General features: G+C 48.0%; 8 protein-coding genes across 8 annotated transcripts; 3 read left to right on the forward strand and 5 right to left on the reverse strand.

The window, feature by feature from the left end:
• Positions 1-478: 478 nt before the first annotated feature.
• I303_103545 (glucose-6-phosphate isomerase) lies at positions 479-2,908 on the forward strand (the record flags this gene model as incomplete). Its single annotated transcript, XM_018406887.1, has 8 exons — positions 479-503; positions 602-1,293; positions 1,383-1,671; positions 1,840-1,973; positions 2,053-2,135; positions 2,271-2,607; positions 2,736-2,801; positions 2,867-2,908. The coding sequence occupies 8 exons, from the start codon at positions 479-481 to the stop codon at positions 2,906-2,908; spliced, it is 1,668 nt and encodes a 555-aa protein (XP_018263695.1).
• Positions 2,909-3,300: 392 nt separating this feature from the next.
• On the reverse strand, positions 3,301-5,428 carry I303_103546 (uncharacterized protein; the record flags this gene model as incomplete). The annotated part of the gene is made up of 4 exons (XM_018406888.1): positions 3,301-5,004; positions 5,107-5,132; positions 5,202-5,241; positions 5,342-5,428. 4 exons carry the CDS (start codon positions 5,426-5,428, stop codon positions 3,301-3,303), a joined length of 1,857 nt encoding a protein of 618 aa, XP_018263696.1.
• Positions 5,429-6,008: 580 nt separating this feature from the next.
• I303_103547 (uncharacterized protein) lies at positions 6,009-7,581 on the forward strand (the record flags this gene model as incomplete). Its single annotated transcript, XM_065968781.1, has 5 exons — positions 6,009-6,104; positions 6,209-6,526; positions 6,637-7,034; positions 7,122-7,203; positions 7,450-7,581. The coding sequence occupies 5 exons, from the start codon at positions 6,009-6,011 to the stop codon at positions 7,579-7,581; spliced, it is 1,026 nt and encodes a 341-aa protein (XP_065824853.1).
• A 590-nt stretch (positions 7,582-8,171) lies between these two features.
• On the reverse strand, positions 8,172-13,148 carry I303_103548 (uncharacterized protein; the record flags this gene model as incomplete). The annotated part of the gene is made up of 7 exons (XM_018406890.1): positions 8,172-9,423; positions 9,490-10,145; positions 10,201-10,256; positions 10,313-11,447; positions 11,515-11,921; positions 11,982-12,853; positions 12,943-13,148. The coding sequence occupies 7 exons, from the start codon at positions 13,146-13,148 to the stop codon at positions 8,172-8,174; spliced, it is 4,584 nt and encodes a 1,527-aa protein (XP_018263698.1).
• A 1,362-nt stretch (positions 13,149-14,510) lies between these two features.
• On the reverse strand, positions 14,511-16,693 carry I303_103549 (26S protease regulatory subunit 6B; the record flags this gene model as incomplete). Its single annotated transcript, XM_065968782.1, has 11 exons — positions 14,511-14,545; positions 14,692-14,728; positions 14,887-14,942; positions 15,005-15,073; positions 15,133-15,301; positions 15,360-15,551; positions 15,618-15,718; positions 15,782-16,084; positions 16,215-16,362; positions 16,458-16,586; positions 16,661-16,693. 11 exons carry the CDS (start codon positions 16,691-16,693, stop codon positions 14,511-14,513), a joined length of 1,272 nt encoding a protein of 423 aa, XP_065824854.1.
• A 314-nt stretch (positions 16,694-17,007) lies between these two features.
• On the forward strand, positions 17,008-17,936 carry I303_103550 (uncharacterized protein; the record flags this gene model as incomplete). Its single annotated transcript, XM_018406892.1, has 6 exons — positions 17,008-17,065; positions 17,134-17,188; positions 17,255-17,325; positions 17,395-17,425; positions 17,505-17,555; positions 17,645-17,936. 6 exons carry the CDS (start codon positions 17,008-17,010, stop codon positions 17,934-17,936), a joined length of 558 nt encoding a protein of 185 aa, XP_018263700.1.
• Positions 17,937-18,293: 357 nt separating this feature from the next.
• Positions 18,294-19,862, reverse strand: I303_103551 (uncharacterized protein; the record flags this gene model as incomplete). Its single annotated transcript, XM_018406893.2, has 6 exons — positions 18,294-18,359; positions 18,448-18,515; positions 18,616-18,746; positions 18,830-18,939; positions 19,019-19,142; positions 19,363-19,862. The coding sequence occupies 6 exons, from the start codon at positions 19,860-19,862 to the stop codon at positions 18,294-18,296; spliced, it is 999 nt and encodes a 332-aa protein (XP_018263701.2).
• A 399-nt stretch (positions 19,863-20,261) lies between these two features.
• Positions 20,262-23,655, reverse strand: I303_103552 (uncharacterized protein; the record flags this gene model as incomplete). The annotated part of the gene is made up of 3 exons (XM_018406894.1): positions 20,262-21,388; positions 21,457-23,205; positions 23,268-23,655. The coding sequence occupies 3 exons, from the start codon at positions 23,653-23,655 to the stop codon at positions 20,262-20,264; spliced, it is 3,264 nt and encodes a 1,087-aa protein (XP_018263702.1).
• Between the last annotated feature and the right edge of the window lie 180 nt (positions 23,656-23,835).

Below are 23,835 nucleotides of genomic sequence, written 5' to 3' on the forward strand. Positions count from 1 at the left end.
GGACTTATGGGTTGCTTAAGCTTGTCTTCGGTGGTATTTGTGGTAGACTAGAAGTTGATGGATTCCAGTATACGGTCATCTAAATTATCTTGCATGTGTTACGGATTCAGGGTGGGCAATAACACCAAAAGTCCACTAAAGCGGCCCATGCCACCGCTCAACTTTCGCACGGGACCACGGACCGGTCGGCACTTTTCATTTCCATTCGTAATCATCGATTAGACCTCATTAGAGATAATAGTCATTCCGAAACCTAATCATTGATTAGAAATGACATACCTCAAGATCCACCTAGTTTGGTTCCCATTACGCAATGATATCCCCCCACGATACCTTATATCCGCTCTCCTTCTCAAAAACATCCGTTACTTGCCCTATCTAGTACGCTCCCTTTCTTTCTTCTTTTTCAACTTCATCATCTTCTTAATCTTGCCATTTCACACCCCATTTACCACGACCAACCGTCTAGCTGAGCAAGATGTCCACCGGAAAACCTGCTACTCGTAAGTGTGACTCGACAGGCGCCAGGTCTAATCGACCCTCAGACGGACGCTTCAGCTGACTATCGGCCGGACTTTCTTTCCATGTCCACTGAACGCAGAATATCAAGCTTGGAAGAAGCTTCAACAACTCCACTCTTCCAAATCCTCCAAGCTCGTCCTGAAGCAACTCTTCGCCAACGATCCTAAGCGATTCTCCACTTTCTCCGAGGAATTCAAAGCCTCTTCCCCTGATGTATCCCTGTTATTGGATTACTCCAAGAACTTGATCGACGATGAAGTCCTCTCAACCCTGTTCGATCTCGCTCGAGAAGCTTCAGTCGAATCGTTCAGAGATGACATGTTCGCCGGTAAACACATCAACACTTCCGAAGACCGAGCCGTACTCCACGTCGCCCTTCGAAACCCGCCTACGAACGGCTTCAAGATCGACGAGGAAGGTGTAGACGAAGTTGAGGGTGTCCTGAAGCACATCAAGGAGTTCTCAGATTCCGTTAGATCCGGCGAATGGAAGGGATACACCGGCAAGTCAATCGATACCGTAGTCAACATTGGTATCGGTGGTTCCGACCTGGGTCCTGTCATGGTGTGCGAAGCGCTCAAGCATTACTCCAAGCGAGATCTCAAAACCCACTTCGTCTCCAACATTGACGGTACCGATCTCGCCGAAGTCCTGAAGCTCTGTAACACCGAGACCACACTCTTCATCATTGCTTCCAAGACCTTCACCACTCAAGAGACAATCACCAACGCTGAGAGTGCTAAAGCATGGTTCCTTGAACAAGCCAAAGACGTGTGTCCCATCTTACCTCTTTCTCGACCATGTCTCGTGTCTCCGCCTGATAGAGGGAATACTGGCTGACTATTTTATGGCATCAATAGCAATCCCACGTAGCCAAGCACTTCGTAGCCCTTTCTACCAACGCCAAAGCCGTCACTGCCTTCGGTATCTCCGAATCCAATATGTTCGCATTCTGGGACTGGGTCGGTGGAAGATACTCCCTGTGGTCCGCTATCGGTCTTTCCATTGCCTTGTCCATCGGGTTTAAGAACTTCCAGGAATTGCTGAACGGTGCTCACGAAATGGACAAGCACTTCAAGTCTACTCCTCTCGAACAGAATTTGCCCGTCATCCTCGCTTTGGTCGGTATCTGGTACAACGACTTCTACGGTAAGTCATCTCTTCGCAGCTTCCTGGCTACCTGTACCGCGTTCCCTCTTTCTCTTTCCTTGCTTCAGAGTCCTCTCTACCAGTCCCGGTATCCATATTTCGTCTGACAGCCGATGATCTTGGGCTTGAACAGAGAAAAGAGCTTGTACTGATGCTAGTCGCTTGCAGGTGCTCAAACCCAAGCTTTGCTTCCTTACGACCAATACCTCAAGAAGTTCGCCGACTACTTCCAACAAGGTGATATGGAGTCCAACGGTAAGAGCGTGACCAAAGATGGATCTAGGGTAGACTACGAGACCGGAGTGAGTGATTTATGTTTGCCTTTCAGACTTTCGGCTGTTTTGTCACCGGAATCTGCTGACATTTGTGTCGATGTGGTAGCCCATCATCTGGGGACAAAGCGGTACCAACGGACAACACGCCTTCTACCAACTTATCCACCAAGGAACCAAGCTTATCCCAGCGTGAGTCATTGGCTTTATTCGCAGATTTTGCTCCCCCGTCGTTCCGTCTGTTGCGTTGAACTCCTGGTGTTAATTTTCATGGGACATATAAAAAACAGTAAAAAACAGTTGAGTTGACGTTTGGGATCATTTTAGTGATTTCCTCGCACCTGTTCAAACTTTGAACCCCATCTCTGGTGGAAAGCATCACGAGATCCTCTTATCCAACTTCTTCGCTCAACCCGAGGCCCTCGCCTTCGGAAAGACCGAAGAAGAAGTCCGAAAAGAGCTCGGTGCCGAAGCGTCCAAAAACGCTGCTTTGGTCAAATCAAAGATCTTTGAAGGTAACAAACCGACCAACTCGATCTTATTCCAAAAACTCACTCCTGGGACGCTCGGTGCTCTCGTCGCATTGTACGAGCACAAGATCCACGTCCAGGGTGCGATCTGGGGAATCAACTCGTACGATCAAATGGGTGTCGAACTTGGTAAAGTGGGTAACACATAATATAATTAAACACTTAGCTCTCCTTCCTCTCTTCTGCAGCCCGACAACAAGACGAGATACATGAATTTTACATAGCGCACGAAGCTGATGGTCTGGTCCGTGTGCTCTTGCAGGTCCTCGCTAAGAACATTCTCAAGCAACTTGGTTCTGAGTCCGACGTTCAAGGTCATGACAGCTCTGTGTGTATCCCAACACCGGATTGCACGCACGTGGACGCTGCGCTGACTATTTTGCTTGATTTCAGACTACCGGTCTTATCCACTACTACCAAAAGAACAGGAAGTAAAGGATATCCTATTAGTGTGAAGTAATGCAACATCGTGTGAAGCGGGTGGCGCTTGTCAGTGGACATGATAGCGTGAAGATGTAAAAATCGTTTAACTTGACTGGGTAATCATACTTTTGATGCATACGCATTTTCGAATGTGATCGCAAATCAGCTTTGCAGTCTTTGATCATCTATGTTCTACGTTCATGTTCTATGTTCTATGTTGTGTGTCAGATTATATTATCCTATATCTTGGCTAAGTGTACAACAAGGAAGGGCTATTTTCCATCCATTCTATCTAATATCTGATATCTAATTAGCAACCAGCGTCAAACGAGTCTAGGGAGACACCCATGAATGAACAATGACCCAACTACTAAGTTTTCGCCGGCGTATTGATCTGGAGCCGTTCACCGTGTGTCGGAAGGATCATCCTTCCTGCCAGGAGGGTGGGTCATCGATAAGTTTTTTCTCGATTGCGATTGTTTCACTTGTCCAAATACATCCCAAACAGCCGGTCTATCGTTCTTATCTGCAGCCTGTGTCGTGAACCCTAAGCCTTCGCCTTCCGACTGGTTCATACTTTGACTTTGGCTCTGAGTTCCATTCCGCGGGCTCGATTGGATCAAGGGCGATATCGATGATGTCGCATTGTCTATCCTGTTGATCCGCAGCGGTGAAGGCAAAGGTGCAGGTGCAGGTGTTGCGAGACTATCGTTGCTTATATCATCCTTTCTAGCTCTGGCGGTATTACTCAACGAGCTAATCGCTCTCGGTCTACCCTTATTCCTCTGAGCTCTTCCACCCGTTCCGCCTAACGCATAGCTGTAATTATAATTATGGTTACCTGATCCCACCGAATCGACATTAGATACAAAGGTCGATATCGTCGCGCCTCGAGTTCTACCTCGTGTAGACTGAGATTGAGATTGAGACCGAGAACCATGTCCAATCGCAGGAGAGACTGGCGATATACCTGGGCGTTCTGGCGTCAATCCTGATCCTGTCCCTATTGTTGCAGCAGAACCCGATCCCAGACTCGGAGTCAAAGCGGGAGCGTTTGGCGGGGCAAGCACATCGTGATCGGATTCTCCGCTGGAGAGAGGCGCTGATTTTGGGGTTCTCGGTACGAGCATCGAATTCGACTTCGAAGTCATACTTCCTTTTCTAAGCGAATTGGAGGTGAACGTATCGCTGACGATAGGTAAATTTGAACAATTGGCAGTGAGTGGCGGTCTTGTCCGCGACGAGGACGAGGTAGTCGACAGATTCGATAAAGCCCTCAATCGACCAGGTGGTTTGGTAGGTGTACCTCCGATAGATGGGACGCGGAGCGAGGAATGACCTGGATTCGCACCAGACACAGATACAGATGCAGATACTGCGTCGGGCGGATGGAATTCCTCTTCCTCATGTATGGTCTCTATACCTTCTGGACCTTCTATTTCCGCTTGACCTTCTTCCAGTGCTTCATCAGACATGACAAGCAGGTGATGTTCCGCTTGACTCCCCAGTGCTAAACAAGCAATCACGGGATTGGTTATCCACCCAAGGACGGCTCCGTACACGCATTTAATCACCATGGGCGACCATCTCCAGCCCACCTCAGCAATATTATCGTGCTTGTACAGCGGTCCTAGTACGATGATGAAAACGAGGAATAAAGGTAATCCGAATACTATCCCTATTGCGGCGCCCTGCGCAGCTGTCAGGAGTATTCGGAATGGGAGAGGTGCCGAGCCGGGGATCGATAATAAGGAATTGTTCTCGGTCCCTTCGAAGATGAATCGAATTAACATCTTGACATAGTACAGAGCACCTTTGCTGACTTGAACCTCTTGATCATCTGAGGGAGATGGAGACGGAGATGGCGAAGAGGTTGAAGGTTTCTCATCCGACTGATCTGTTTTCGACCGCCGTTTGAACCTGTCTGTGATTTCCCGTGGATCCGGCAGATGCTCGACATGAGGCCAGACAAAAGGTAAGGGTGCGACGGCATGATGGTGCAGATCGGTATGTACCAGTGTCGAGGTGATCAACATGGACGCCAGGCATTGGATGATGGGCGTCACACCGAGGTCACCGGCTATCGTGTTCTTGGCTAAAACCCACATCTACAGCAATGAAAACAAAAGCCAATGTCAGTCAGCTGTGATTTAGACTGATCTGCGAGAAGCAAGGCTAGCAAAATAAGGAGTTTGACGAGCTCAACAAACCTTGATATCCTTCTGATTGTGATACACTATGTTGGTGCTGAATCAGCATGCCATACATTTGATCTTCGACGCATGAAAGGCAGAGGCAAACTTACTCGCATACGCTACAGCAAAATTTGCACCTCCATCTATGATCTGCGATCATCACCACAACACAAGGTATCAATTACGGCGACATCTCATTTCGATGTGTGAATCAGTGATTGAATCGTGAGTCTTGTGGAAGGTGACTCACCCCTGCTCCGACACCCTGCAAGACTGAGAGATAAAACCATTGTCTTCCGGTCAAAGGCGTTGGGAATGGCGCGAAAAGCGACTTCATAGCAATGATGAGAGCCCAGACGGCCAAACCGACCAACAAGTATTATATTGCAGTTGCAAGGATCTACACGATATATATATACAGTATTCTCTCATCCGAGAAAACATGGTACGACGTATCTCTTTATTCAGTCAGTCAATTCAACTTTTTATACTGGCAGTGGCCAAAGCATACGCGAACCATTGCACGTGGTTTACTCCTTTCATTGTTTGGTTCCGACAAAATTAAAGGGGAGTGCTGATTAAGATTCGACATAAGTTGGGTGGCAAATGAGTAAGCGTTGAATGATGGATGATGAACGATGATGGCTTGGCGAGCGCAATGCGATTTCAGCTTAGCAATGATAATCAAAAGGAAAGAAAGCGAAATAGCTAGAACAATATCTTAACAAGCTTACTCATCGTCCTCATCCGCAGATTATCACATATATAGATCGATAGATCGAAATAGGTCGGACATATCAACGAGCAAATATAAACCTCGCCTTCACTTCATCTTCCAGAGCGAACCCAGAATCAGACCCTCACTCTTTAGTCAACCTCTTACCTTTTACTGCTCCACTCACTAGACTTCGCTCAACATGACTACCACACCACCCGACAGGGCCGAGTTGATGTTCTTGGGGAAAGAATGCAATCATCCAGCGTGTCATCTGCATGACTTTTTACCGTTCTCCGTGAGTCTAAATTCGAATCCGACTTACTATTATTCCTCCACGCATTCAACTCATTCAACAGGAGACGAAAACAATGCTGATCGATAGACCTGCCCAAAACACAGTGCCCAGCATGTAAATTATCATTCTGTCAACCGCATTTCCTCCCCTCTCAGCATTCCTGCACCGCGCCACTCCCTCCATCGATGGTCGATCGGATCGCACCGCAATGTCCCATGTGCAACGAGATCGTCAAATACACCTCGTCTGCCACTTTGGATCCAAACATCGCCGTGGAAACTCATATCCTCTCGGGGACATGTACAGGCTTCAAGGGAGGGGAAGAGCGTAAAAAGCAGGAACTACGGCGGAAGAAGCTGAACGGAGAGATCTGTTATAAGGCTAATTGCAGTAAGATGTTGGTCGTCAAGATGGAATGCGAAGTGAGTGTCTCCCCGCTCAGTCGGTTTGATTTCGATCACAATCAAGCTCCATATCTAGGTCAAGGAGACCCAGAACCAACCGCTGATTATCTGGCGGACCTGTACCGTAGCAATGCAATCACTTCTTCTGTCCGACACATCGTCATTCTTCCTCACATACGTGCTCGCCCAATGCTACACCCTCCTCATCATCCTCCAACTTACCTCAGGCTCAAGCACAAGTACGCCCAGCAGGCAAATCAGCTTTATCCAGACTACTTCCTCCGTCCATGACCCCGCCTACTGCTGCTGCATCTGCCTCTGCTTCTTCATCGAAATTGCCCTCTAATACACCCGCACCCGCTGTCAAGGTGGTAAGTCAGCCGCCGCTCGTCGACTCAAGTCCGAGCACAAGAGCAAGTACAAGTACAAGTAAACCGTTAGACGCCAAGGCAGCGGCTGCCGCAGCGGCACTGAAGAGAGCAGGTCAAGATGTCAAAGTGCCCTTTGTCAAGTCCAAGACCGAAAAGTACGCCCTTCCAGAATCTGCATTTCTTCCACCTGCCATCCTATGCAGGTGATTAGGAACACAGCTGATCCTGTTCACTCATTTTAGACGTTCGCAAGCAGAGTTGAGTTCGACGATTCAAGCCCTGAAGAACCGACACGATAAAGGGCTTCTGACCAAAGCAGAAGAGGTGAGATATCGGTCTCTCCTTCTCTCCTCTGCAGCCTAGGTGTAGGTGTAGGTCTAGGTCTGGCCTCCGTCTTCTTCTCCAACTCGGAGATGTGGGAGATGTGAATCTCTAGATGGGGCAAAGGGAGGAGGAGGTGGTGTGTGTGTGCAGGGAGGCAGGCAGGTGTACGTTCTCAGAGAAGACGCAGAACCAGAAATACCAAGAGGACACTCCCACTTACTCGTTTCTCGGTGTACCCCTCAACAGGCCAAATATGCCGAGCTGGTAGCTGAGAAAGAAAGTAGCAGTCGGAGACTGGGTCTGGGTAATAAGAGCAAGAACGACGGGGATGGAAATGATAAGAACGGTAAAGGAAAGGGGGAGTGTATTATAGCTTGACAATCAAGTATGTTGCCATCTTCTCAGAACAGAGATCAGTCATTCACAAGCATTGAGTACCAAAGACGGCAGATCAAGAAAGAATATAAAGTGATATACCCATGATTGTATCTAATATACCTCGCATCAGATGAGTATACTTCACTACGTTGAATTTGTACCCCTGTATGACATGTCATTTAGTTCCTGTCGATGAATCCGGTCATGTCCACGTATATTTCTGGGCCCTACCATCGCAAGGGTGCTCTTCATTAATTTGCTTCTGCATTTGCGTATGCGTATGCGTATGCGTATGAATATGCATCTGCATTTCGAACTGTACTCGTATTATTTCTTGCATCAATGGCATAATTCTACAACATAACATTAACTTGGTTTGCTTTGATTTGCTTTGTTCAAATCATTGTATTTGGTTTACTTATGCTAGATCGAATGTGTAGATTGTTTCCCTTTCATAATCGCCCCGTCCAACCCGTCTCCTCCAAGCCATCACCCTGTATATGTATCAAGACAGATCATACTGTTTCATTCCGTTTTTCCCAGTCTAGATCCAGATACAATATCCGAGTGATTGAGAATCTCTATTTGTTCTATTTGTTGGACACGAATCTCGGTACGAAAGCAGGTGCATCAGCTTTCGGCGTGAAGGTTGATGACGTAGCTGATAATTGTGATTGTGATAGTGTTTGTGATTGCAGTTTGGGCGTCTGCGTTGGTATTGACTCAGAAGCTATGTTCGATGAATTTGAGATGTTCGGCGGCGGCGTCGGATCTGACTGATGCGAAGGGGTCCTGCCGTTATCGTTCAGCTGTTGCTGACGATTTCGAGGTGCCCCAGAATTGGGGATTGTATTACCATTGGCAGGTCTTGATTGTGTCTTCGATTTAGGCGGTGTATTTGTATTTTTTTCTGTGTGCGTGCTGGCATTCGTACTCCGACCTAGTATCTGAACCCCATTCGCATCCTGCCTCTGATTACTAGCGCCTTTCGCTTTCCCGCCTCTAGCTCTGGCATTACCACTAGCTTCAGATTTGGGTTTTTCACCCTGTTCAATTACGCCGGTCGTATTTTCGCCATTCTTTTGAGCACCATTCTGCAGCGTCTTTGCCCCACCCCCGGCACCTGCTTTACCTTTCGTTGTAGCGCTCCTGACTTTCCCACCTCGATTTGCTTTACCTCCTCTTCCACCCGCACTCGATCCCGCACCAGACTGCGTCGCCACACGGGCTTCTTCCTCGGCCCACCATCTCATGAATTCATCTTCTTGCGCTTTATCCTTCTCTTGCTGCTTCTCCTCCTCTTGGATCTCCTTCAAGCTTCTGGCCGGTTTCTTACTTGACATCTCGGCGATATCGCGCTCGTGCTGCTGTATAGCCAACAACGAGAATCCCTGAGTCACAGGAGAAACAGACACAGGAGGCGTAGGAGTAAAAGCTGGTGTCGTCCATGCTGCGCCACCGGCGGACCCTGAAGCTTTTCTTTGCGTGGCCGGGACAATGCTTGAAGAAGAGGTAGAAGATGGTGTAGACAGCTTGACGGGCGTGATGACTTTACTTGAACCCGTACGTTGGGGAACAGGCGAAGCTTGTGATCCGCTCGGACGGGCTAAGGAGAACGAGGGCGAGGGTGATTGTTGCGCTTGTACAGATGAAAGAGACGTCCTGCTTACGTCCATGGGCCGCCAAGGACTGCTTGATGAAGGTGGACTTCGTGCAGACGAAGCTGATTTTGTAGGTGTAGGTAAAGGCGTTGGCTGCGGACGCGCACCAGTGGACATTGCTGTAGATTTCTGTGGTGTCTTCCTGGCAACTTCTCCAGCCATGATACTGCGTAGGTCGACCCTACGGATAATCGATAGTCAGCACCAGCTTTGATCATAGCGACAAGGGTACAAAGTCCAGACTTACTTCTCAGTCTCGACTGTCTTCGACCGCCACACTGCTGATTTGCCTTGACCTGGCACAGCAGCAAGATCTAACGGTGTGACAGGTCTAGTCACGCGAGGCGTTACAGCTCCAGACGAAGTAGAAGGTGGCGTAGGAGGCTCGTCGTCCATTTGGAAAATACCGTCCGCTGCCGAGGGAAGCATCTCGGGCGATAACAAGGGCGAGGATGGTATCGTATTTGCGTTCCTGCGCTTTTCCTTCTTGGCCGATGAAAACGACATCGTGTCCACAGGCGAGAGGGCCGGTGATCTCGGTTTCCACCTGAAAGATTGTCGAACTCGAGGTTGAGGTATATCTTGTAGAGATAGCCATTCTCGGTGTTTCTCCATAGCTGCTTTGACCAAGACTTGATTCCTCGAAACCGATAGCCTCACACTCTGCTTCTGCGCAATCACATCGCTGAGATCTTGGAGGACATCGGCGTCCATCTCATCAAGTAGTCCAGACTCCAACATGGTCTCCATGCATGCGATAATATAGTCGAAGATGCTCAGCTTGAGGGTGTCCGCCTGGTAAAAGGCCGCTTCGGTCGCTAGGGCAGCTGCATTGAACGCGTTGCAGGGCTTTATGATGGCGCGCGAACACACAAGTACAAGTCGATCGAGGAGGAGTTCGGTCTAGATCACCAGGGTCAGACATCTCTCGCAGATAGAGAGCGGCGAAGAAGCTTACAGCAGCAGCTAGAACCTCAAAAACGAAATCTAGGAACTCGTCGAGAGTCTCCTGGTCTGTGTGTGAATCATTTCAGCCGTCATTGACATATTTTTATCTTGGATCGACTTACGCAAATAATCGAAAAGATCATCTTCCGCCCCTTCGTGTATATATCTGAAGATCAACTTCATCGACGCCCATTTGAGGTGTTCCATATGCACGGTCACCTTGCCATCACCTTGCCTTCGCGACGTCCAATCGGAATCAGCAAACATCGCTTCAAAAAAGGGACATCTTGCTCTTAGTACGGTCGAGTTGCACGTGACTTCTTTGTCTGCCAGAACGAGCGTGACATCGCATAAGTTTGACGACCAAGGTGCGGTGGTATAAGTGGATGTGAAGAAGGAATAGAGATCTGATGGAAGTGTCGAGTGTGAGATAGGTTGTTTGCCCGCGGATGAGAGGACTTGAGAGAGCGGAGCCAGATTCAGCTCATCCGCTAATGCTCTGAGATCAGACTTGATGTCTCCTAGAGGAAGCTTGAGCGCCGCGAACTTATCTTGGACGGCTCGAGCTACCCTGGCATCCCATATTGCCGATATATCGTCGGTGTAGATATACTGCAGAAGCAGCAGAGCAACCAGTGGATGACATACTTTCAGGCTGATCGCTTGCGAGGATCGATATTTCGACAAAGATACGCGGTCTAGTCTGGTTTTCCCCGCTAGCAACTGCTTGAGCTTGGGTACTCGCGTTGACAAGATAACGCTATGAGCCGGGATGGCGATATCGTTGACAACGATGTGCACATCGCTGCCCAGTAGCGGATCGCTCCAAGCGAATAAGGAGTCGCCTTCATCGTTTCGCCATCGACTGAGCATCGTGCAGAACCTAAAAGCTTCCGCCAAATCCTTAGCTATGGAGTTGGAGCTTTCATCCTCGTCTTCGTCTTCAACTTTCTTCTTGAGAGCTTCCTCGAACTCGTCGGCGGTCATTTGACTCTCGAATCTCTTGATATGCGGTTGAAGTCGATACAAGTCCTCTTCCAGCGTTCTTCCTGTCAAAGCTATAGGTTTTGCCTTTGCGTCCAGCCGAATCGCGGCAAAAGCGCCAGACTCGTTGACGGCCACCTTGATCACCCTTTGTAGGTAAGGTATGCGGCGAAACTTCAGTTGTCCAGACCCTGACTTGAGCCTCTGTCGTACAAATACATGTCCCGACTGAGTGCAGATGATGACCGTGCCGTCCGAGCCTAGGGCTACGTCCTGCAATTGACCCTTTAGTCTTCGCACGCTTCGATGCAAAACGATCGGAGTCCAGCTTGATACTCACCTGCACTGCAGTGAAGCTTTTCCTCAACGCCCAAATCATCTGAGGCTTTACGCTGACGTGTCCACCCCTAGCATCCTTCGGTAGATCGTCTAGCGGATTCGGCAGGGAGAAAGTGAAGACATCGCCAATGGACGAGAGCGCAGCAAAAGAAGTCCCACAGCTTGTGACCTTTCTGATCATAGGCTTCAGCGTCGCTTGAGGCGGTCTGAAGGGGAAAGCTTCCGACAAGACCCTCGGAGTGGAGAAACTGATTTTGAAGGAAGTGTCTCGATGAAAGCACAGAACCTCATAGCTGTCAAGTAAGCAGATCATGGCGTAGTCCGTGAATGCGATATCAAGAACCGGCTGGGTAATCGATGTAACTCTCCTCGGCACAATCTGAACCGGGTTCGAGGCTTTATCGTAGCCTAGATAAGAGACATCAGCTACATTGCCATGTTCAGATGAGCGGTACAATGACAGCTTACCTAGATGACCGGCATTTGTACCCCAAGTCCAGACCGCATCGGCCGTCCAACAGGCGCTGTTCATCCTTCCCGCAGCTACACCCCGGACGATCTCCTTCTTGAGCGGCCCAACAATCCTTTTCGGCGAGACCTGAACTAGATCATCGTCCCTTGATCCGGGGATCGGTTTATCGGGCACTTCAATCGTGTATCCCAACTGTGAGAACCTGTTATGACCCCACGACAAGATATACCCGCCGGAAGCTAAGGCAAGGGTATGATCTTGTCCCAAGGCTATGTCTACTATAGTATGCGACGAAAGTTCTTGCAAGGGCGCCAGGGCCAATTGAGAATGTATCGGTCTTCCTAGTCTTCCGTTGGATCCGAATCCGCATAAACTCAGATTACCTCTGGGTTCTGTTGTTATTGCTCCAGTATGCAACTTGGCCATGACCACCTTGGAGACTCCGACGTGATCGAATTTCTCAGAAGGTTCCGATCGGCCGTTCGCTTGAGCTTGAGTGAGCAAGTTGATATGATCTGGAAAAGATTTATCGGACCCGTCGCCAGTTCCGAGCGAGTAATTCCGGTTGACTCCCCAAACGTATAAGTCGGACCCGTCGACGTCATGAGGCGGATTGGTGCCTTCAACGGTTCCATTGTATAGATCGAAAGCCGTCATTCCCTCATAGTCCTTGACATTCAGATCAATATCGTTTCTAGCTAATAAGTCCCGGGCTGCTCTGAGATTCCCTACAAACAGTGCGCGGTGCAAAGCTGTATAGCCAGATTCAGTATCTTGGAGGTTGACAGATATGTTGGGGTTCCTAAGTAAGATGGAGAAGAATGTATAGGCGTTGCTTGCTGTGGCCGAAGCCGCCAGATGAAGGACACTGGACAGACATTCTAATTTAGCTCAGTACAACGGAACAGAGGGAGAGAGCAAACGCGAAAAGGGGAATAAACATGAAGAAATACGTACGTTCTTCCATGTTGATCTCGCTCATTAATATCTGTCTTGACAGGCACACCTATGAACCCATTCATCGACCAACTTTTTCCCCCTCCACTCGCACTTCCAGGGTTGACATTGTTCCCTTTCGTATTGCTCGTGTTGGACGATCCGTCGAGCTCTTGCCGGAAGGCTTTGACATTACCATTATGATAATGTACGTGAAGGTTAGGCATAACCAGATGGAGGATTGACTGACACTTCCCGAGTCAGTCAACCGTGTGAAAGACAAGTCTAAAGATCGGTTTCGAGGAAGATGGCCTCGAAGAGATCTTTGATCTTGTCTACGTGGTCCTTTCACAATACGGATGGACTAGATACAAGTCTTCTTCTGCCAAGATATCACTTCCTGTTGTAGTGCTGCAATTCCTGTGACAATCGAATGCCGGTGAAGTGGTGAAGTTTCCGATGAGCCTGTTGAGGAGCCGAGGGAGAACGGAGTCGACGCGGTGGCAAAATACGATTCTCAGATAAGCTGCAACAGTTGATTCCGGATTATACGTTTCACACAAATGAGACCAGGTTGGGTAGCAATCGGTGCAGATGAGTTTGACGATGCTGTATGCAGTGACAGAATGTGCAAATTATAGGATATGTCGAGTAATGTTGATATAGTTTCGATCCGATTTGATGATTTTGAACGTGTTTAATCCAGGTGGAGGTGCGATTGCGGTTATCCGAAACAGAAAGTCCTCATATCCATCCAACCAAGCAGCAATCATTGCACAATGAACATGGCCCCGGTGCAGTACATGCTCCTTGCTCTGATCTCTGAACGACCAGCCGGTCTGCAGCTGATGCGGTTCAAGATCGATATCAATGCAGAAAATGATGTCAAAAGTATGCATGGTTGACAATTATGTGAATTGAGCCTTTGCAATTTACCAAAGCGTGATGAGATGTAATGAGATGTACCCTATAATATGGACCGAACATCATCCCTAGATCCGAGTCGGTGAGTAACAAGGGAACGTACATCCTCCAGAGCGCGGAGGAGACGTAGACAAGTCTTTTTTGGTGTTCCTAAAATAGCAAGGCGATTTAGGTAATCATCGCTCGCAGAGTGTTAAGCACCGTTATTGTCGTTGTTCAATCCCTTCTCGAGGTGGTCTCGACAAGAAGAGGTGGAAGGGGGAAAAGAGGGAAGAAATGATGAGAAAAGACCTTGATGCGATAGAATAGAATGATGAATGATGAATTCATGAACAGCTGAATCCTTTCACAGCAAGATCCATCCTCAATCGTTCGCCGCCAATCAATCCCGTCTTCAAGGAATCAAGAAGAAATAAAGAGAGCATGTCCAGCGTCTGTGAAGTATTTTCCTTGTAAGATTGGCATCGCGCCTCAAGGGAATAGCAAATGAACGCTGACTTTCCGAAAAAAGTTGGATCGCTCTTCGCTTTTGTAATGCCTTTCGCTAATACCGCTGGATAGGTAAAAGCAAGTAGATGGATCACCGAGCGGGGTAACGGGATATGGGATTGATACGGGGAAGTGAGATGTGAGAGATTGTTGAGTACGGGTGCAACATATTCTGCTTATTGTTGATGCATGCGCAGGATGGGAAGATACACTGCAAACGCAAGGTTAGCTCTGTCAACGACGACGTGTAGCTGAGATGACTCACATATTGACATGCACTATCGATCTGCAGGGCGAGAATTGACTGGGTTAGCAAGTAGCCAAAAGAAGCGAAGACTGCGTGGAAGCTTGACTTACAGAACTCATGAGTCTCATCTGATTTCTTGACGACTCCCTATTATGAAAATACAACAAATTAGTGAGATGAATGAAAGAACGATGCAAAAGCGATTTCGAGAACTGGACGAAAGATTTTGGAAAGCTTGACGCGTAAAGAGCGGTATTTGACGGGGTTTCATGGAATAGGTCTTCGATGTGGCACTTTTCACTCACCTTCCAGGCTTCCTCGAAGTCAACCGGTAAAATGACGTATCGGTTCTTCCTCACAGCTGTTCGCGGTACGTATCAGCTACACGGTACTCTCATGCATAACAGGCCCTCTCAAACTCACCTTGCAGACCCGCGGATTGACAGATGGAAGCGATCTGTGCCGAGCTCAATTGATCAGGTCGAGATACGTCTGTGTAAGGCGATTAAATTAGCAAGTCTGCCCGACATTCCATGTATTGGTAAACTCACAATCTTCCAAATCCACATCAGGCCCGAGATTCATCTTGGATGTGACAGTCTGGAAGATCAACCGTCGTTCTCGCCTAGATGGTAACGGCATCTCGATCTTTCTGTCCAATCGACCGGGACGTAGCAAGGCAGGATCCAGGGTATCAGCTCGATTGGTAGCCATGATTACCTGTTCGTATTGTCAGCTCTTGTTCAATCGTGGGTAAGATTATAAAGGGGTAGCTGACCTTGACGGTAGTCTGTTGATCGAAACCGTCCATCTGATTCAGCAGCTCCAACAGAATACGCTGTACTTCTCGATCAGATCCAGTTTGCGCGTCGAAACGCTTTGTAGCGATCGCATCAACTTCATCTATGAAAATGATACAGGGTGAATTCTCCCGAGCAAGTCTGAAAACGTCTCGGACCATACGAGGACCCTGAGTGATGAGTGGATCGAAGTCAGCTCAGAGTTATCGATGTGCGTTCATGGAAAGAGTACTCACTTCACCCAGATACTTTTGTACAAATTCTGAACCAACCACTCGAATGAACGAAGCCGATGTGGAATTGGCAACAGCCTTAACCAGCATGGTCTTTCCCGTACCTGAATCGCAAAGCAAATCAGCTGGCAGCTCATAGTACTGTTGAATAGTTGACCGCAACACACCTGGTGGTCCATACAGTAAAACACCTCGAGGGGGATCAATACCGATCTTCCTGTACAGATCCATCTGGATCAAAGGCAATTCAACGGCCTCTCGAATTTCTTGCTTCTGACTATCTAATCCACCGATATCGCTATATTTCACATCCGGCTTCTCATCTGCTCCTAACATCGCTATAGAGGAGTCTGCTTCAGGCGGCAGAATGTCGACGAGGGCATTGGAATGACGATGTAACGCAACGGACGAGGAGGGTTTTAAGAGTTCCCGATCTAGTGTCGAGAGTATCCGGACGACCAGGTTGTTACCTGCCAGAACCAAGAAGACATCAGTTACCGACGTCCATCTGCAGGCACAACAAGCATGGTGCGAGAAGGCGAGAGAGCGGGATGGCACCGTACAGGATCGCAACGAGTGGAATTGAGTAGACAGACATACCAGTGGTGGATCCTACAATACCTCGTTTCTCATCGACAGGCTCTAAGAACTGCCCAATGACCAAAGGCACACTCTGGATCCTCTTGACTTCTTCTTGGGCTCTCAAGAGCTCTCGTCGTAGATTTTGAGTCTCATCTCGTATATATTCCTATCGTAGCACCAATATAAGCGAATTGTCCAATATGATCGCTCGCTCCGATTGTGTTTGAGGCCTTGAGGCTTGGCATATCTCGCTGAACTCACCTCCTGCAGCTCGAGGAACTCTCTATGAGCTTCTAATCTTTTCCAAGTACTATAAAGCTCTTCGTCCCTCGTAGGTAGTGAGCTGAGTAACGCTTGTTTCTCCGTTATCTGCGAGGGGAGGGTGGGGTCCTGTACCCGACAGTGAAGTATCATCAGTCTCTGCAAATTACGCTATTAAGTGTGCACACCTGTAAGCAGCTCACCTCTAGCTTGAGATCGATACCTATCTCCTCCATCTTTACTTTCAGTGTCTCTTAGATGATGTAGGCGGAACGTACTTGGGAATATAGCAAATGCGAACTTATGGGTGTCATCTCATCGACGACGCACACGCGCCAATCGATGCATCACTCAACCCCACGTGCTAGTACTCACGGAGTATACTTCCATCTCCGCTTACACAGACATGTACTAATGCTGGCATATGCTCTTCCAGGCTGTAGTTTACATGCATATTATTTGTTTTCCTTGCTTTCTGCGTGTGTCATTTCAAATTTCAACCTAACGAAGAGCGCCTTGAAAAGCTCGGGGAGAGAGTCACTTAGATAAGATGGGTAAAAGGAAGGCAGCTAAGAAACCCCAAGCGAAGAAGAAGGCCGAGCCCTTATGTGCGTTTCGAACTAGTGTCGCTCTGTCCAAATTCAGTCAATTAGCTAATTCTGGCGAGGACATATAGCGAGTGTATTTAAATGTCTGTTCTGCAATCATGAAAAGGCCGTGACTGTGAAGATGTAGGTCGTAAAGAGCTGTTGATTTCATACATATACGACGAGCTGAATGAAAGGAGACGCTCGCAGTGACAAACAATCGATGTTCGGTCATTTGTCTTGTAAAGTCTGTGGACAAAAATTCACTTCGCCAGTCAACAGTGAGTCAGCTCTGAGGCTACGTCCCGGGAACTCAATCCTACGAGCTGACGCGGACCTTTCGGTTCCAGATCTGTCTGTACCAGTAGACGTGTATTGCGAGTAAGCTATCCATTTCTTCGTGATCCACTCACCCAAGCGGCTGAACAGGATAGCTGATAGCATTTCTCCATCATTGTAGCTGGGTCGACGCTTGTGAAGAAGTCCGAGCTCGACAACCGGTCAAACAGAGGTCAGTCTATCTCCTTATTCCAAGCGAAAGCGAGATTCAGAGTTCATCGAGACAATTCCAATTGACTGACTGTACCTTGCGCAAAATAGACCGGTACGAGCGCCATCACCACTTGCTCACGGTCAAGCAGGCGGGGCGGCTTTCGATTCTGATGGACCTCAAGATCAAGACGAGGATGCAGAAGGTGAAGAGGAGGATTACGACTCAAGAGCCAGGTCAAGGCCGAAATCAAGCAAGACCTCCAGGCGTGAAGAAGTAGATGAAGAGGAGGAGGAAGAAGCGGATCTCGATGAAGATGACTTGGATGCTGATGGAGGAGGACGTAGAGACAAGAGGCGGAGAGTAAGGGAAGATTACGATGATGAAGATGAGGACGACTAGTATTTTCGCGATCCCGATAGACCTGTAGAGCGTTACCAAATGTTCTATAGAAGGAAAAAGAAAGAAGAGACGGGAGGGATTGAGAATTCAAGCATGGGGATTAGAGTCCTGATCTGACGATGTTGTTTGTGTTCTGCATAGAGAGTAGCATAGCAGATATCTGCCCGCCCAATCTTGTAATTGTATCAACGTATCAACATCATCATGTAAAAACGTATCATGTCATATCATGCCATCGAATTGAGTTGTTACAACAGGGTCCAGCTACAACATGTAATACAACTGAAATTATGAGGATGTGTGATAGTCTGGTAAAGAATGAATGATGTGTAATGGTCAAGGGGAGTTGAGCAAGGTCTAGGTGGACGATTCCGATTCGACTTTCGGTTTCACCCCTAGCGTCTTGAATAAATTGGGTTGAGACTGATGATCATGCTCAAGCACCATCAGCCCTGATAGCTTATCGATCTAGACACTCAAGTAAGAAAAAAATGCATATCTATTTACTTACCGGGTCCTCCACCATGCCATATCCAGCTTCCGACAACCTCTGCCCTTTCTTGACAGAGTCCAGCAGCCCTGTACCGATCATAATCGATCAGCGACTTCAGTCAGCATTCTTGAACCAGTTCTGCATCATTGCAGCTACAGTGCTGAGGCAGAATTGCCCGTAACTTACATTCAACCTTGACAACCTTGGCTCGCCTACTGGCACCTCGCTTACCCTGCCCATCAATATGTTTCTGCGTCTTGCTTCCTGACAGACCGCCATTCGCTATAATATGGGTACATGAGGATGATTGTAGGGGTCTAGCGATATTAATACCAGTAAGTGCAATTCGAATGCGAGCCTGATTATGGGCTGTTTAGACAATATCGCATCAACAACTCACGCAATCCTTCCTCCGTTGGTGGTGATGAGATGCTGCATCTGCAAATTCGATATTTTCGGTCCAGATGATCCGTTGAGATATATCAAGCACCCTTTCAGTATATCCGTTTGCTTCAAATTGTTTTGTCAGCTCAACAAATCGGTTATGGCACCAACATATCATTCTGAGATTGTTTCTGTTTCGATTCACCTTTGCTCTGGCCTGATCGTTCACTTGGGCTGAACGGACTTGCCAATAAGTCATCGACCCTTCGCTCCCTCCTCCTCTGTTCGACTGTTGATGCCCCGTCGAACACGATACGAAGTGGTCGGTTCTATGGAGGCGTGTGTAGTATCAGTCACTGTTCGAAGTTGAAGTTGAAGTCCAAGCTCAAGGTCAAGACTAAGTGCACAGTAAACAGTACACAGTACACAAAATGCTTCATCCGTATTGAGCGATTGACACATCCCTTCACCTCTGGAAGAAAAGATAATCGACGATCGAGCGACATATATCATAAAGACCATGACATATCCCTCCTGACTCAGACTCACCTCGAATACAGATCCGAATTAGTGATAGGATTCAGATCTTTTCCTCTGGTACTCAACATCCGTTGCGTCACTTCTGATCTGCTCTTCTTACTAAGTTCTTCTCGTTGCGAATCAATGGCTTTTCGTTTCTCCTTATCCTCTACATCCTTTTTCGACCAATGGGTGGACGAAGTGATTCTCTGTTTTTCCTTTTGCTTTGGTTCAAGTTTACGATCGCGAGTAGCTCTGTCCGGTCTCGGACTTAAAGAAGGATCGGCTAGTTCGGAAAACCCCCCATATTTCAATGAAGATGAGGACGCGGCCATTTTAACACTATTTTCGATTGAGGCGTAAGATCGAGAACCCGCATCTGTATCCCGATTTACTTTTGAGGATGATGGATATTTGATCGAGGACGAAGATGTAATCGAAGATGGAAATCCCTTTTTCAAATATGCTGTTGGAGGTGGTGAGATGGGGACTATTTCCTGTGAGGAGGAAGGTGAGAGTGGAGTAGGCATCTCAAGCTACTATATATTCATATATACAATAATGATGATTCACATCTATGTAGTCCTAGTCGATTGATTGGATGTTGAGGAATATTTGTTTATACTCCGGTTGAGTCAACCGAAGCCCAAGTAAAGCGAATTCGAACAATCTGAAACGCGTTTTGACTGGCGATCGAGAACATTAAATTACTACACAGACAAACGCGTCGCCTGCTATATCTATGAACCAGAAATTGATCGCTCTACACATTCTGAATTTCTTACATAGGTCTTATGGCATGACAAATCATTATGCCCAAGCGCAATATCGTAGCACGAAGCATGAACGAAAGCATCCTCGAGATATAAAATACGAAAATGAAGCCGAGGTTACAGCTCACGAGCTCGAGCTCACCCTCACCCTCACCCTCATCCCGTCCTTCTTTTGTACACCTTCGCCTCTTTCCCCAAACTCTCAAACACGTCCCACATAGTTCTGAGCGAAGTCATCAAATTATGACCTTCCCCTTGTCGAATCACAAGTTCTACATCTTGCATCGATCTTTCCATCCACCTCATCGACTTCTCACTGATCTTATCGTCCTCTGAACCATAATATACTTTCACCCCACCGGTGTAATCCGTATAATGGAAACCCCAAGGTCTATTCTCCCTATTCAGAATTATACTCAGGAGATCCGAGGTTGTGCCCGGTTCACATTCCGCATGCGAAGCTTGATTGAGGGCAATCGTGAATCCTTCTCCCGTTGGAGCGTCTAACGCCTCGTATTCGGATTGAAACGAGGTAGAGGAGCTGTTATTCTCGATCTTGCTTGATGGGCCGTACGACTTGTTGCGGAGCAGTACTGACTGAGTGACGGGCGATGTGACGAACTGCGAGTCAAGAGAAGTGGAGCGGAGATCGAAGCCTTCACTAAGATACGGATTGTTTGTATCCTGCGTCAAATCATGATTGATCTTGGTCTTGCTGGACGTATGCGATCTAGGTCTGGGCCCTTGTGACAGACTGGTATCAGGCGTCGTTAGGCTTGTTTGGCGAGAACTGGTAGTGGACGATAATGGATCTTGTTGCGGCTGTGAGACCGGCCTGAGCCGCGTCGTGGGTGAGGACGAAGAGTACTTATTCAGTCCAGCGCCGTTGGGATCGACCCGTCGTACGGACACAGGTGAAGCTGATCGATCCGCTTGTTCTTGCAGCTGATCCACAGATCTTGATCCCAATATCTTCGAAGCTCTTCTGATCAAGCCAATGGACTGTCCGTCTGATGTCCGCATTCGTCCAGCAGAGTATAAATCCTGATTTGACTTGATCAGGGATACTCTCCTTTCCCTAAACATGCCCAACGGATCTTCTTCCTCCATCATAGGTGTAGTAGCTCTTGACGAACTGCTAGATAACGGCGCCTTAGCATCGTGCGAGATGGGCTTATGTTTCAGCGGTGGTGGTTTGCCGATCAAGTAAGATTGCAATTTCCATTCTGCCGCCGTAGCTGACTTTATAATTCCGTTGGGCACATATTTAAGCCATTTGTAGCCTATCAAGCACCTCATCCCTATCAGCATCGTCATAATGTAGCTCGATATTAGCCTGGGACCGACGCACCTCCGTCGATGTCTGCGCTTACCCATGGAGCTAGCAGATGAACCTTGCCAATAATCCTTTCAGGCATCTTCAGGGCCGTCGCAAGAGCATAAGGCGATCCTGCACTATGCGCCAAAATCTGAAACTCCTTTATACCCAGCTCTCCTAAGACTCGCTCGACTATATCCGCCCATGCCGATGGAGTTCTTTGGGCTTCTGGCACTTGTGATGTCTTCCCGTATCCCCATCTGTCGATACAAATCAACCTCAGATTGAACGCTTTCGCTATATCGTCGAACAGACTGATGAGATATCGCACACATCCCAGCCCAAGAAAGATCAACACGGGATTTCCCGTCAGAACTCCTACCTCGGCAAAGGACACATTGAGGGGTTTTTCAGGATACGGTCTTGGTATAGTCTTGGTCTTGTTTAGATTCTTCGATCTCAGGTATATTGCGTGATTTAGATTCTCAGCTTCCGTCTCTAGTTCGGATCTGAGTTTGCTGGGTGAACTTTGAGATATGTTGTACAATGTCGACTCGGGCATACTCTTTCTCTTTGATAGCTTGTTTCTTGTGGGTGTCAATGGTCTACCATTATAAGTCTTGGCGGGCGAGGTCACTTGAAAGCTTATTCGTCGACTCGAGGAAGGTGTGGAGGATTCTGAGGCAATCGTGGATGTCTTTTCTAATTGTTCTAGCTGATCTAATAATGCTGAAGTCATCTTCGCCTCCTGTGAGAGCGACTCCAGACTCTCATTTTTCTGATTCTTGCCCACTCTGTCCTGTGAAGTAGCTATTGATTTGGCGAGCTGTGTTGATGCTCGCTTCTGGGGGGTATTCTGCGTCGATTGCGCTTTCCGAAGGATTGGCTTCGCATTTGGCAAGCTGTGTGTACGAGAGGGGACTGGCGGCGGTCGCTCACTGGGTGCTTCAATGAACGATATCTTCCTACTGCGGGAAGGTCCATCCGTCTTTCGAACACTGCTTGAACTGAGCTGGTCCACCTCGAAAGCAGTAACAGACTCAATTTTCGTGCTGGCTTCCATTTCCTCGGTCACATTTGTCGGTTGGGGGTCCTGCTTGTCCCCCGAAGGTTGTGTTTTCGCACTCGGCCGTATACTATTCAATCTAGGTCTGATCTCCTCAATCTCCTTCCTAGCTTTTTCCTTCACCTCATTCTCCGCGCTCATGACTCCAGGCGAATGTTTGCGAATGATGTCATCTATGGACAAGATCGGCACTATCGGTATCTTGGTAGAAGTCGTAGGTCTGGTTGGCGTATTGGGAGTCGTAGGACTGACCGGACTGGCTAGTAAAGGTATCACAGGCAATCTGCCTTGGCTATTTCCTTCTCCATCTGTATTTCGACCTCTATCAAGATGTTGAGCTTTCGTAGGAGAGGGTATAGTCTGTAACAGATCTGTTAGACCGCTTTCGTCCCTCCTATCGGATCTACTTGTCTTCCTAGATCTTTCGGATCTCCGCCTCTCGCGAGGTTTGGGCTGTACTATTTCCAATCTCATCGAAGTACTCCTTTTCTCAATTTCCATTCGTTTCTGCGTCTGCGCCGAGTATGACTGCTCATTCCACCATCCTTCGTCTTCGTCGTCGTCGTCATGGTGCTCGTCAGAGTCCGAGTCAATACGATAACTCCGGCGTCTATTTGCAGCTATCACTTGCGCCGCACTAGGTAGATGTGCGAACTCTGAGGATGAGGGTGTGAGAGCTTCGACTAAGGAATCAATCACCTCTGTCGAGACTGACCCTAAAGTCCCAATCAATCGTCCGTTTTGGCATCACGCATAGGCGAGAAAGAGATGGACATACAAAAAGGTTGTCCGTATGGACTTTTATCATTTTCCTGCGCTTTGGCCCGTTCTTTGCCCTTCCTCTCAGTGCGTTTACGATTCCGCTCGACCTCCTGAGCCCATGTCCGAGTGCGTTCCAAGCTATTCCGCCTTTTCAGCCCTCCCTGATCGTCATGTTGGGCTTCGTCTTCATCGTCGTGTATACGGATAGATGGCAATCTGTGAGACTTGGTATGATGGATAGATTTGGGTGAAGGTGGCTCTTGTAGGTAAGGTGAAGGGGTGCGCGGAGGTGTGGTAGTGCTGTTCCTGGGTGCGGTCGAGGACGACGGTGTAAGAGAAGTACGGTGCGATGATAGTGAGGTTTGTCGATCCATCGGGAATGGCTGTCGAGGGAAGGTCGTCATTCCGGCAGGTATTGCTCCCGCCCTATTTTCTCTTCGAAATAGAAGGAGAACTTGGTTTTTTCAGATTGAGATGAGCGTTCACTGATATCAAGGAGGCACTAGAGGGCTTCAAGCTTTCCAAAGATAGTACAGCAACTTGTCACATTTCTCGTTCTCCTTTCATCCCTATACTTTCAAGTG

Source organism: Kwoniella dejecticola, chromosome 4 (genome assembly GCF_000512565.2).
Source record: "Kwoniella dejecticola CBS 10117 chromosome 4, complete sequence".
NCBI lineage: Eukaryota > Fungi > Basidiomycota > Tremellomycetes > Tremellales > Cryptococcaceae > Kwoniella > Kwoniella dejecticola.